The sequence below is a fragment of the Thunnus albacares genome, chromosome 15, assembly GCF_914725855.1.
Source record: "Thunnus albacares chromosome 15, fThuAlb1.1, whole genome shotgun sequence".
NCBI lineage: Eukaryota > Metazoa > Chordata > Actinopteri > Scombriformes > Scombridae > Thunnus > Thunnus albacares.
The window spans coordinates 5,439,628-5,452,453 of record NC_058120.1 but is presented as its reverse complement, the minus strand read 5'-3'; the positions used below and the strand labels follow the sequence as shown (position 1 = coordinate 5,452,453).

Below are 12,826 nucleotides of genomic sequence, written 5' to 3'. Positions count from 1 at the left end.
TCTCCTCTCCTCTCCTCTCTTCTCCTCTCCTCTTAGAAGTGATTCTAGATTTTAATCATCACTTCGTTCAATTAAAGATCATTTTATAAGTCTTAAAAATCGACAAATACTAGAGGAAAATATCATGCTACACATCCAAGTGAAATAACTTATCTTTTATCAAGATATTACATTACAATAACACACAAGTCTAGTTAGTTAACTAGTTAATTGGTAAATATTTATATCGCTTTTTAAATTACAATAAAATAACAATTAATGCACTTAAACCAAATTACTGAGAATGACAGTAAGACATTTGACATAAGACATCAAAGCCAGTATATCGCTCACCAAGCCACAAATATCCCATGTGACATTTTTTGGTAACCTAATGAACGCACATTATGCAATATCTTTATTTAATTGCTGTTCAGGTCAGTTAATTGTGATAGCCTGCAAACCTGTCAAATAGAAAAAACCCAACAACTACATTTTAGTGTAACTGAGGAATTGCAGAGTGACAACAAAGTCGACCATTTTTTCCCCAGTGGCGTTTATTTGAATTAGCTGGAGTGATGTAACAGCCTCTTGTGATCCTAGAGGACAGTCAGTCTCAGGTGAAGCTGCTGCTCAGACTCTCACAGCACTCTGTGTGGGACTGACACAGGATGGTCATGAAGATAACCTGAAGGTAACAATCCTGCTTTGAAAGGTTGCTTCTTTATCCTTTTTTAGTCTATTTTATTTGACTTTATGTAGCTTTAACCAAGGTAGAAATTTGAGAAAAGGAATATGGTCATGTGACACTCAATTAGTGAATTAGAAATGAAATAATATAAACTGGTATAAAATCATGAAAATGTTAAATTTTACAAAGTCACCATTGCCTAAAAACCTGTCTATGTTTTCCATGATGCAGCTCGTCTTCCTGTATGTGTCTGCTTCAGTGCCAAACTGCTCTTGAAGGGAGGATTTTGACTGGAGGTGTCTATGTGAAGCACCAGGAGTCATGACAGACTTGTGGTTGATTTCTGTCCCACTGGACAAGACCAGTTTAACCAGTGTAGAGAAACTCAAGCGCACCATTGCCAAGTCCAACCTGGCCTCCTGCTGCAAGTTCTCCATTCCAGATCTCAAGGTACATGAGACCACGTATTATCTGTCCCACTGAGGAGTCAAGTGGAGTACACAGAGTTAATGTATGTCTGTAGAACCAGACAAAGAAGAGTCACTGTTTGTTGTTTGCAGTAAAAACAGTATTGTCAAAAACTATGAGCAAGGAGAATTGTAAGTGTATGTTAGTTCTGTGTGTATATGTATACAGTAGAGTGGAGTTTAGGAGGGTGATGGTGTTTGGTGTCCTTCTCTGGTGAAGGCTCAGGTTGCTCTCTACAGTTTGAAGAAAAATTTCCATCTGACCCATTTCGCTCAACGTGATCAATGTTACCTTGGCTGCCGGGAATCACATTTTAACAGCAGCTTTTCAATTCTATCAAGAGTTCAAACATAAAAACCTTGTTAAATGTGATATTGACCATGTGGACATCTGCACGCTGAATCTTAAAAGTCAGTAAATTCACAGGTTGTGCAGAACTTGTTGCTCGTGTGTAATGATTTTCTATGATGTCAGATGGCAGCTTCAGTAACAACTATGCTTGTCTGTGCTGTGACCCCAGGTGGTGATACTGGACAACCTGCTCAGTGTGTCAGATGACCTCTCCAAGCTCGACACGCTGACTGAAAGGTAAAAAAAGTCAAATGAAAGAGCGGCGAAACCAAACTGAATATGTTGCCCATTCTGTGGTGATGAGGACGGAGCCTGTTTGTCATTGCACGTCTGTAGCTTCATGTGCAGCTTTGTCCTTAATTAAGACTAGTAACTGAGAGCTTGTGTGCGGTCTGTGCCATGATTTATTTATGGTCAGGGGCAGTTGACGGTTAGTTTTCCCTCCTGATTTTAAATTCATTGTCGGTGTATCTGAGCTGACACGGTGCAAGAGGGGATGCTAAAGCCTGTTTACGACATTAAAATGTGTCCTACAGGAGATCAAACATGAGTCCAAACTAGCTTGCATTGAATCTCTCCTCAGCTAGAGGTCTTTACTTGGATAAATAAAACTCTGGTTCCACATTAATAGTTCATTGTGTATTTCAGTGTCAATCATGAAATAAGAAGGGGAAAAGAGATTTCCAGGAAAGTAGGATATAAATGATTAATAAATATATGAATACTCTGTAATAATGATATTTTTCCTGTCGTCCGGTCAGTGTGATTAAAAAAACATGTCAGTGTATGAGGGAGGTGATGGAGCAGTCGAATGACAAAGTGCTGGAAAATGCCTTAGCCAATGGAGGTGAGTCACACACAGACACACACATACATGCTGAAGGTGTTAATTACATTGTATAGAAACTCATTAAGTAAGTGAATAGAAGTTCCAGGCTACATGCACATCGCAAATAAGAGCCACCTAAACTAAGCTCCATATGCATGTATGTACACAAACATGGACATAACACATGCTGATCCCTTTATCTTGTATAAGCCTTCTGCATAGAGGCAATAGGACAGCTGGTCGACCGAAACCAGGCTGTCAAAGAAACAATGTTAACTAATGTGTCTGATCACTTTCCCCCCTCATCAGACCACGACATGAATCAGAGAGCCCTCCAGTCTCCCTTAAAGGCGTACCTCAAGTCTCTGAGGGGTATTTTATCTGCTGACAATTTGCTCTGTGAGCTGGGATGCAGTGTCGTGTGAATCATTTTATAGACTGTGTATTTTTTTGACAGTACCTACAGTGCATAGTTTAGTATGTTGTGGTGGTGTGTTTGCAGTTTTACAATTTTCAGTTTCTAGTTTGGTTATGAATTCCTGTGTGTGTGTGTGTGTGTGTGTGTGTGTGTGTGTGTGTGTGTGTGTGTGTGTGTGTGTGTGTCTCAGTGGACCTGATGAGCTACGTGACAAAGTTTCAGTGGGACAAAGCCAAATATCCCACAGCTCTGCCTCTCTGCAGCCTGGTAGACATTATCAACAAGGTATGAACTGATGAAAATGAGCAAATGAGCATGACAGCAATTATGATGGTATTGAAAGGTAGAACCAGATTTTTTCAAGACTGACTTAAAGCAGCACTGTCATGCCCATATGTACATTGAAACAGTTATTGGTTGCAGTACTCAGTCACGGTGGCAGGGAAGTGATCTCTATCTCTATCTAGTGCAACTCCGATGTAATAAATGAGTGTGCAAAAATGTGTTTCTGATGACGTTTCATTGCTGAGGGATAGTAATGCAAATACTTGATTTGACTTGACTATGTTGGACTGTTGAAGACTCATATTAGCTTTGGTTGACCTTTTGAATATGTTTTGCACAGAAGGAGAACCGTAAATATTGTCCGTCATCTCTTACATTGGAGTCACACCAGAAAGAGATCACTGCACTGAATATGGACGATTCTATGACTAATAACTCTTTCAGTGTACATATAGGCATGTGAGTGCTGCTTTAAGCCAGTCTTGAAAACATGAACCTATGTATATCCTATGTATAGTGCCTTAAATATGTAGAAATGTTGCTCTGTGACATGGATGCACAGAGGTGTTGACCAAGATTATATGAAATTTAAAGTATTCTTTTTTTTTGCAGTAAAGCTTTAATGTGCATGCAAACAGCACTGGATGTAGAATTATTGCTTTTAGATACATTTAATGTGTTCTTTTTCTCATACTAGTTTTGAGGTTATGACGCATTTCTTCTGATGTTTATACCGTATGTGCTGTGGATGCCTACATGTGTGTCAGGAAGTTTCTCAGGTGGAGTTGGAATTAAAATCCCGAGCTGCGGCGTACAACAGTGTGAAAGCGAGCCTGCAAAGCCTCAAGCACAAACAAGAGTGAGTGACATTAGGTGCAAATGAAGTGGATCAGTATGTCAATATGTGAATATTGACATGTTAGTATGTCAATATTGAACTTAGGTGTCTGTCTCCCCAGGGAGAATTTGCAAACTCGGAGTCTGAATGACATAGTGAGGAGAGAAGACCTGGTGACCTCAGAGTACCTCACCACTCTACTAGTAGTGGTGCTCAGGTCAGTAACACATGCACACTGAAACAACTGAAGTTATTCTGCCCTTCAGTTCTATTAACACGTTCTAAGAGAAGTGACCACATCACATCAGTCCTTGCTACCCTTTGTTGTAATTGTTTTTATCTTCTATTTTTTGGATTTGATTTACTTTTTTAGTCCTTGTTTTCCTGCACAGCACTCTTGTAGTGTGTGTTATCATGTGTTATTCTTTATGTGTAAATGGGTTTCTGCACATGTTTTTTGGTCACAGAGGGAGCTATGTGCAGTGGGAGAGGACCTATGAATCTTTGTCACAGTTTGTGGTTCCGCGGTCGAGCAGGTGAGCTGTCTTTTTGCACTCTTGGCTGTAAGACAAGCCATTCCATTTGATCCAAGTACAAGAACAAAGCTCCGAGTATCTGCTCTCCCATCCAAAAGGTCAGGCTAAGTAACCACAAGTGTTCAATTACCAGCAGAAAGTAAGAGTCCATGTGGCCTGGATCGTTAGCAGGGAAGGAGTGTTTTTCAAAGTAAATAATGTATTCAATTGGAGTTTTTAATATTTGAATTCTATAAAAAGATCATCTGAGAACATGAAGCATGTGCAGGCTACCTTACATGAAGAAATAAAGTGCTTTGAAATTACTCAAGGGTGACTTGTAAAAAGAGTTCATCAGTGTTAAGTAAATATATAATAAATTTTAATGAGTCCTTTACGTCAGCCTATGGATGCTCATCTGCAAAACATCACAATTTGGACTCTGATCTTACTGAAAGCCAATACTAGTGTGTGTCAGTGTCAATATAAGAACAAGGTGCTTGCTTTGTGTGTTGTGTTGGAACTGCTGATTGATATTTTGTGCCAATATGCATTTTATTTAAAATTTGAACCTTTCTATGCCAGAAATACAGATATACACTGTCTCTTGACAGGTTGGATAAGCCTCTGAAAAAGTATTTATCATTTAGAGACACTAACATCTCCACTAATACCTACACACATATAGCCCACATATACAGGTAGTCTCACTTATTTTACGTGATTAGACCTCTTTGTAGGATTGTGTGGGTGCATACAGACTGTGCTTGATTGACATCTCCCTCACCACTTTCTTCGTACTTGCTTGGCCTCCAGCCACTACTTCAACACAGAAAAATGAATACAGTTGATATGAGGAATGAATGTGTATATACACCAACAACATGAAAGAAACTAACATTCTATTATACACAGATGATATAAATAATAGGCTAAGTACTCTAATAGTAAATCATGTTCTTTTGTCATTTCAAGTAAATTAAGGGTTGCATTTAAAAATAAAATGATGTGCATCCTAAAATAAAGTGGATCGATCATATTTGGCTCTTAGATCGATCCTATTTTCTGTGCCTTCAGTTCGGATTTGAGTCAGTATGTTTGCTCAAAAGATTTGTGTTTTGTGTGTAGTGGTGTTTCACAATCACCACCGTCTCAAAACCAATTTGTCATATGTGACAAACTGGTTTTGAACTGTCCGTGGAAGTATTTCCTTCGTTTTATGCAAATGCTAATGGAAATGCTAACATGCTGATGTTTACCAGGTAGTGTTCACTATGGTCACCATTTGACTTTAGTGTGTTAACATGCTAACATAAAGCTGTGTAAACATATAGCTAGTTAAGCTGCAGCTGATGGGAATGTCATTAGTATTGCAAATTGATTTGATCATAAACCAAAGTATTGGACAAATTACAATGTTGACCTGATGATGGTGCTAGATGAAAAGTCAGTGGAGTCTTTGGATAACCAAAGTTATTACAAGTCATCTTGAGGAGAATATGAGCGTCTGTACCAAATTTCATGGGAATCCATTCAAAAGTTGTTGAGATATTTCAGTCTGGAGTTCTGGAACAAGTAATAGACCATCATTGCCAACCATAGAGCTATGTGGCTAGCATGGCTAAAATTATTGGCCTGCTATTGCATGCTGCCATGTCGCTCTAATTTTCTGTCATTTTTGTGCTTGACCTTCAGGAAACTCTACGAGGATAAAGAGGGAGGCATTTTCTCTGTTACACTTTTCAAAAGAGCTGTGTGTGAATTCAAAGCCAAAGCCCACGAGAGCAAGTAAGCAGGATGGATTGCCAGAAAATATAACATCAAGTCAAAGCCGTGTTGTCTGTGTCAATTACCATAGTGTAGCCTATGATCCACACAGGTTCACCGTGCGCGAGTACAGCTTTGATCTGGAGGAGAAGCAGCAGCAGGAGATGAAGCAACTTCGTGTTCACAAGAAGGAACAATATGTGAGTCAAAATCATGTCGACTATCTGTAGAGTTTGTGTGTGTCTGGGTGTGTTGTAGTGTGTTCTAAATGTCCATGCCTCCTCTATAGGGAATCTTTGTGCGCTGGCTGAAGGTGAATTTCAATGAGGTGTTTGTTGCCTGGATTCACTTGAAAGCGTTGAGGGTGTTTGTGGAATCAGTCCTCAGGTCAGTGCAGATAACATGATGTGTTCTCTCATTCATTAAATGGCCTGTGATTCATTTTCCTACATGTGAGTAGACTCATAGTGATATCCGCTGCCAGGTATGGATTACCTGTGAACTATCAGGCCCTTCTGCTGCAGACAGACAAGAAGCGTTCAAAGAAACTGAGAGAAGAGCTCACCTCATTGTTTATGCATCTGGACCCCACTGCCACTGTCAGCAAGACAGATGTAAGAGGCCAAACTCAACTACACTGCATCAGATGTTTATTATAATTATGTCATTGTAACATTTACATTTCATCTAAAGCATAAAAAGACACAAACATACAAAAGTGTTGGAAGGTCATTCTTGACCTCAAGATCAGTATGTGTGATAAAAATAATGTCAACATTAAGTCCACTCACTAGCTTTTTCAAAGCTTTCAACCACATCTCACAGTCTTCATCATTAAAGGGGCTCAGATAACCTAAGTGTGGAACTATCAGTCACGTGATGACACCTGAGCCACTTCTATTTAAAGGTTTAATTTGAGTTTTATCTGAATGCAGAAAAATGTCTCTTTCTACTCAATCATGAATTACATTAACAAAACATTGCATCAAACTATAGCTGGTAGTGGAAAGCAGCTTAGTGGTATACTGAGGTACTTGTATTTTATTCGTATTGCCATTTTGTGCTACTTTATAAATTTACTTTAGACAGGTATACTGTCTTTACTGTACTTTTCAGATTAATAATTAAATTCAAAATATGTGTTGAAATATTGTGCATTATTGTAAATCAAACTATCCAACAGTATATAAAGTAGATCCCTGGTCAATATTATCAACCCTTTTTAGCTTATCATAAATATATTGTATTTGTTATATATATATACTAACAAGAAATGGAAAAAAGCATATTTTTCAACTGTAAAATGTCATGCTTAGTGCATATCTCTTTGACTGCCAAATTTAAGGGATGCTTATAAAAAGTGTTTGTTTGTGTTATGTATTTATGTTCTTAAAAATAGCGACTCAGTTCTATCAATACCAATATTGCTGTCGGCCTCAAAAATCCATCAAGCTCTAATAGAAAGTAATTAAAATCAATTCCGCCATGACAAGCTGCAACATTAAGATGATCAGGAATAATGATCCAAACACGCAATATACAATGGTATAACACACGTAACACCTTTAATTAAAGTGAGACTATAACCTTTGAATAAAAAATTAACACAATCTTCCTCTTAGAAATGAAAAGTTGATATAATAAGCAATAACACGTACCCTTACCCTTACTCAATATGCTCAGAGGTTTTGCTGCTACATCATTACTTGGTCTGGTATGACCAAGTAGCTTAATATGTTAGCAAATGTTAGCAAACGTTAATACCTGCAGTATTTTATTGGCCACTAGGGGACAGCACAACAAACTGTAAACAAAACACTGACATATTATCAGCATATAAAATTGTTATGGTGAACTTGTTAGCAAACAGTTTCCTTTTTACACATACAACAGACACAGAGCAGGATTAGCTTTCATTTGGAGTCATGTTTCTGAGCACCAAGCAAATATAAGTCCAGTGTTCACTCTCCTTGCTGTTTTAGTCTCCACAAACTCTTGAAAAATATCTTTGGCTCTTTAGCTACAAAATGCTTGACCACACTTGGCTTTGCTAGTGCTCACCAATTTGTCTGTCTGCTGTTTGGTGCTGGGCAGATAGCTAACAGTAGGTTCACAAGAGCTTTTTCACTGAAAACAGCTACCGGTTCCAAAACAGTACAGCTTAAAGCTGTAAAATCAAAATAATGAGCTGAAAGACATTAAAACCCTCAGTAGAGCTGTGGGAACTGCAGAGTTTGGGTAATAATTCTCTGTGGGATCATCATTAAGAGTGATCTTTCATTCATTGTTAATATAAAATGCTTTAAAAACATTCTGTATGCAGCATGAGAGTTTTCAAATTGTGGAGTTGCTGCCTTTATGTAAAGGTCTTTTACTTCCATCTGTAGCCAGTTCATTAAATCTTTTTTTTTTTTTTATCTAGCCTATTGCTTCAAACATCCAATGTTTGTATGGTTAAAAACATACTGAAGGTTACACTATAATGATATGATACTCAAAAAAAACTATTGAAATCAAATTAATTCAGAGAGAAACTGATTCTGGCAAATACTTTAAGAGGAATTTGACAATGTTTCCTGAACAGCTGCCATGTTTTTCCATTTTCAAAAGACCATTGACAGTCCAGCAAGTGAAGTGTTTGTCCAGTCAGATTTCATGTTGATGTCTGAGTAAGGGAGAACACTGTCAACCATCTGCTGTCCAGCCTTGTTGAAATGACATCTGTCTCATGCAAATTCATCCATGGCCTTGCCAGACCGCAGTGACAGAAGTGAAATTATGGGTCACTGTACTGCACGCACATTTACTGCACTAAAATCAAGGCAAGATAACCACAGTGCACATTAAAAAAAACACAGAACTGCCTATGAAAAGAGCTGAATTTGCATGGATGGAGCACATTGCACATACTCTCTATGATGATGTTTTTTCACTGGCTCGAGTTTGTGCATGACGTATTGTTTTCTGTGTTTCTGTGTCTCTCTGCTGAGCAGGCAAACTGTGACATCCCAGGACTCTCTCAGCAGGAGTACTTCTCCTACATCTGCTTCCATATCCACACCAACATGCTGGAAATCAGCTAGCAGTCAGCGAAGAGAGGACCCACACACTGATGAGGCAATCAGGACCCTGTCGATCATGTGATGGCTTGTTCCATGTCAGCCAGTCAGAACCAGGGACTTACAGACCCTCAACACCAAAACAAAACACATCTACCAGATTATACATCCTTGAATATCTTGGTTTCAACATTTCTCTTTAGATGGAAAGAACTGGCTCCTGTAAATAATCCTGTTAAGTGAATTCTGGATTTTCAGGTCCTCGTCTCTACATTGTGAACTGCACATGGACCTGTGGAACCATTTAAATATGTTTAAACTCTAAAAGTTGTTCAAGCTTTTCTTTTGAGAGTTAATGTACTGTAAATATTGATATCTGGGTACAGCTTCAAACATCTGAAGTGTCCATTCCACCGAGAAATCCACTTTTATTTTTTAGAAATGCACACATGTACTTGCACATATATACTGTATATACCTGTATGTATTTACATTGTCTGCTGACAACCAAAAAAACAACCCTTTTGCACATATATATATATATATATGTATCCAACAGAAAGCACCTGTAAAAACAGAAGTCTGCAGTGTCTGCATATACAATACATTACAAATCATTCCCAACACATCTACTCACATAAAGGCATGTGTGCATGTATACCTGAAGACCTTGGATGAAGGAGAAAATTAAATTAGTGATAAGTGATTAAAAAGGAAATGAATGAATACATGAACAAACAAACAGATAGTGTTACAGTATCTGCAGACAAACCTAGGGATCTTATCAAATCTCATCACACAGTAATAAAGTGGATTTTTTCCAGCACAGTTGCACATTGTTCAACAAAACATCCCAATACATTTTTCAATGCATTACATTGTATATTCTGCAAGAAAGGAACATTGTGTCTCTGTTTATATCACTCGTCTTTTTAACTCATATTTGAGCAGAATGTTTTTAAATGTAAATCTATCAGTGGTGGAAGACATAAATACTCTATTAAAAGTAAAAGTCCTGACATCCAAATCCTGCACTCAAGTACACAAACATTATCAGTTAAATATACTTAAAATATAAGAAACAACAGTACTTGTTCTGCATAGAAATGGCCCTGTGACTGATATATCATTATATATGACATCATTAGATTGTTAATACTGATGCATCAATGTGTAAGCAGCTGGTTGAGGTGGAGCTAGTTCTAACCTCTTTGAACCTTGTGGTTGCCAACCTGGGGGTGGGGTCCTCGAAATGAAGTGCAATACTTAGTTACTTTCCACCTCTGAATGCTATACAGCACATGGTCACCAGAGAGTGCACTGTCTCTGTTCTGTGCACAGCATTTATCCCTGCTATCATAAATCACATCTGATTTGTTTACATCAATATGTTGTATGTTGGAAGATTTCCTTCAGATATTAGAAACTCTAAATTCTAGTAAGTGAGTGGTTAATTAATGTCACTCCATAATGCATGTAAAACTGAAGAATAGGCCTATAACCACTGTGGGAAAGGAGTTACAGTTTGTCTGTATTATAGTGTGGGGGAGTGGTGATTAATGGTGCTCTTTAATTATTGACTGATCTGTCTTTACAACCAAACAGGCCACATATTGCATCTCCCAGACATGAGAAGCAAGTGCATGTTGCGGTTGTTCTCTCTCTCTCTCTCTCTCTCTCTCTCTCTCTCTCTCTCTCTCTCTCTCTCTCTCTCTCTCTCTCTCTCTGTGTGTGTGTGTGTGTGTGTGTGTGTGTGTGTGTGTGTGTGTGTGTGTGTGTGTGTGAGAGAGAGAGAGAGAGAGAGAGAGAGATGGGAAGTGTTAGGAAAAGCTGGCCGCGCAAGCTGTGCCATTCATTGCATGAAACAGTCTGGAGAGGAAACATTTTACGCGCCGAAGTTATGGACATTAATTCTGTCTGTTGCACGTCACTTTCACACTAGGCTATAAGATAAGCTTTTATTTAAGCAAACATTTAGTAAAATGTGGACGATTCCGAAACCAAAATACAAGACCGGTTTGTGCGCCGATGGTGAGGCTGAGATTACTGTGAACATTGGCGGAGTCCGAGTGGTACTTTTCGGGGATGTTTTGAATCGCTACCCGGAGAGCAGACTGGCAGAGTTGGTGAACTGCTCAACTCAGAATTATGAAGTTATCTCTTCGCTATGTGACGATTTCGATCCTGGCAGAAAAGAGTTTTACTTTGACCGAGATCCTGATGCCTTCAAGTGCATCATCGACGTCTACTACTTTGATGAAATCCACATCAAACGCGGCATTTGCCCCATCTGTTTCATCAAGGAGATGGAGTTCTGGAAAATAGACCAAAGTGTTTTAGACGAATGCTGTAAAAGTTACCTGAGTGAGAAGGAGGAGGAGCTGAAAGAGATTGCAAACAAAGTGAAAGTGATTTTGGAGGATCTGGAGGTCGACCAGTGCATTACGCGCACCCAGCGGTGCCAGAGGTTCCTGTGGAAACTGATGGAGAAGCCGGGTTCCTCCCTGCCGGCGCGCATAATTGCCATCGCATCGTTCCTCTCCATCCTGGTCTCGGCCGTGGTGATGTGCGTGGGGACCATCCCGGAGCTTCAGGTGACAGACGCCGATGGGAAGCTCGTGGAGCACCCGACCTTAGAGGGGATCGAGACCGCCTGCATGTTATGGTTCACCGCGGAGTACCTGCTGCGTCTTGCCTCCTCTCCGAACAAGCTGCACTTCGCGCTCTCTTTCATGAACATTATAGACTTCATGGCCATCATGCCTTTCTACGTGGTGCTATCCCTTACCTACCTCGGCACTACCTCTATGATGGAGCTGGCAAACGTCCAACAGGCTGTCCAGGCCCTCCGCATCATGCGTATCGCGCGTATTTTCAAGTTGGCGCGCCACTCCTCCGGGCTGCAGACTCTGACCTACGCGCTCAAGAGGAGCCTCAAAGAGCTGGGGCTGCTCCTCATGTACATGGGCGTGGGGATCTTTGTGTTCTCGGCGCTGGCCTACACCATGGAGCAAAGCCATCCGGAGACGCTTTTCAGGAGCATCCCGCAGTCTTTCTGGTGGGCCATCATCACCATGACCACGGTGGGCTACGGAGACATCTACCCCAAAACCACGCTCGGCAAGTGCAACGCAGCAGTGAGTTTTCTGTGCGGGGTGATCGCCATCGCCTTACCCATCCACCCCATCATAAATAACTTTGTGGTCTTCTACAATAAGCAGAAAGTGCTGGAGACTGCGGCGAAACACGAAGTGGAACTGATGGAGCTGAAGTCCGGCAGGGACGCGCGAAGAAAAAGCAGTAATTAAGAGCAGACTGCGGGCGCACCAGCAAGTTCAGACTTTCCCATGACATTTTGTCGGAAACATCAAGAGCAATTTCATAACGAAAGTACATGTGAAAAAACTAAAGCTAAAGTTTGTTCATAAAATTCAGTATCTAACTTAAATGAAGACTTTTCATGAGCTCCACGCAGTGACACCTGCTGTACATAGCGTCTTTGCTCAGCTGTGCTGTTTCTGTTTGCTTTGACTGTCAAACGTGCTGCCAACACTGGTCCGGTTTTCTGCTTCACATCTCTTGTCATTGTGAAGGCTTGTTGTTATTATATAATTAAAACGTGTGCA

General features: G+C 39.9%; 2 protein-coding genes across 3 annotated transcripts; both read left to right on the top strand.

Annotated features, from left to right (window-relative positions):
- Positions 1 to 12: 12 nt before the first annotated feature.
- On the top strand, positions 13 to 10,302 carry LOC122998436 (V-type proton ATPase subunit C 1-B-like). 2 transcript variants are annotated; one of them, XM_044375341.1, is made up of 13 exons: positions 13 to 673; positions 930 to 1,120; positions 1,659 to 1,726; positions 2,251 to 2,336; positions 2,927 to 3,021; positions 3,789 to 3,880; positions 3,981 to 4,076; positions 4,327 to 4,395; positions 6,070 to 6,162; positions 6,254 to 6,341; positions 6,431 to 6,528; positions 6,626 to 6,755; positions 9,135 to 10,302. In XM_044375341.1, exons 2-13 carry the CDS (start codon positions 992 to 994, stop codon positions 9,222 to 9,224), a joined length of 1,134 nt encoding a protein of 377 aa, XP_044231276.1. In that variant the 5' UTR covers positions 13 to 673; positions 930 to 991; the 3' UTR covers positions 9,225 to 10,302. The 2 variants fall into 2 exon arrangements, with proteins under 2 accessions (XP_044231276.1, XP_044231275.1); XM_044375340.1 differs by having other exon boundaries at positions 902 to 1,120.
- Positions 10,303 to 11,027: 725 nt separating this feature from the next.
- On the top strand, positions 11,028 to 12,826 carry kcnf1b (potassium voltage-gated channel, subfamily F, member 1b). The gene has a single exon (XM_044375542.1). The coding sequence runs from the start codon at positions 11,183 to 11,185 to the stop codon at positions 12,506 to 12,508; it is 1,326 nt and encodes a 441-aa protein (XP_044231477.1). The 5' UTR covers positions 11,028 to 11,182; the 3' UTR covers positions 12,509 to 12,826.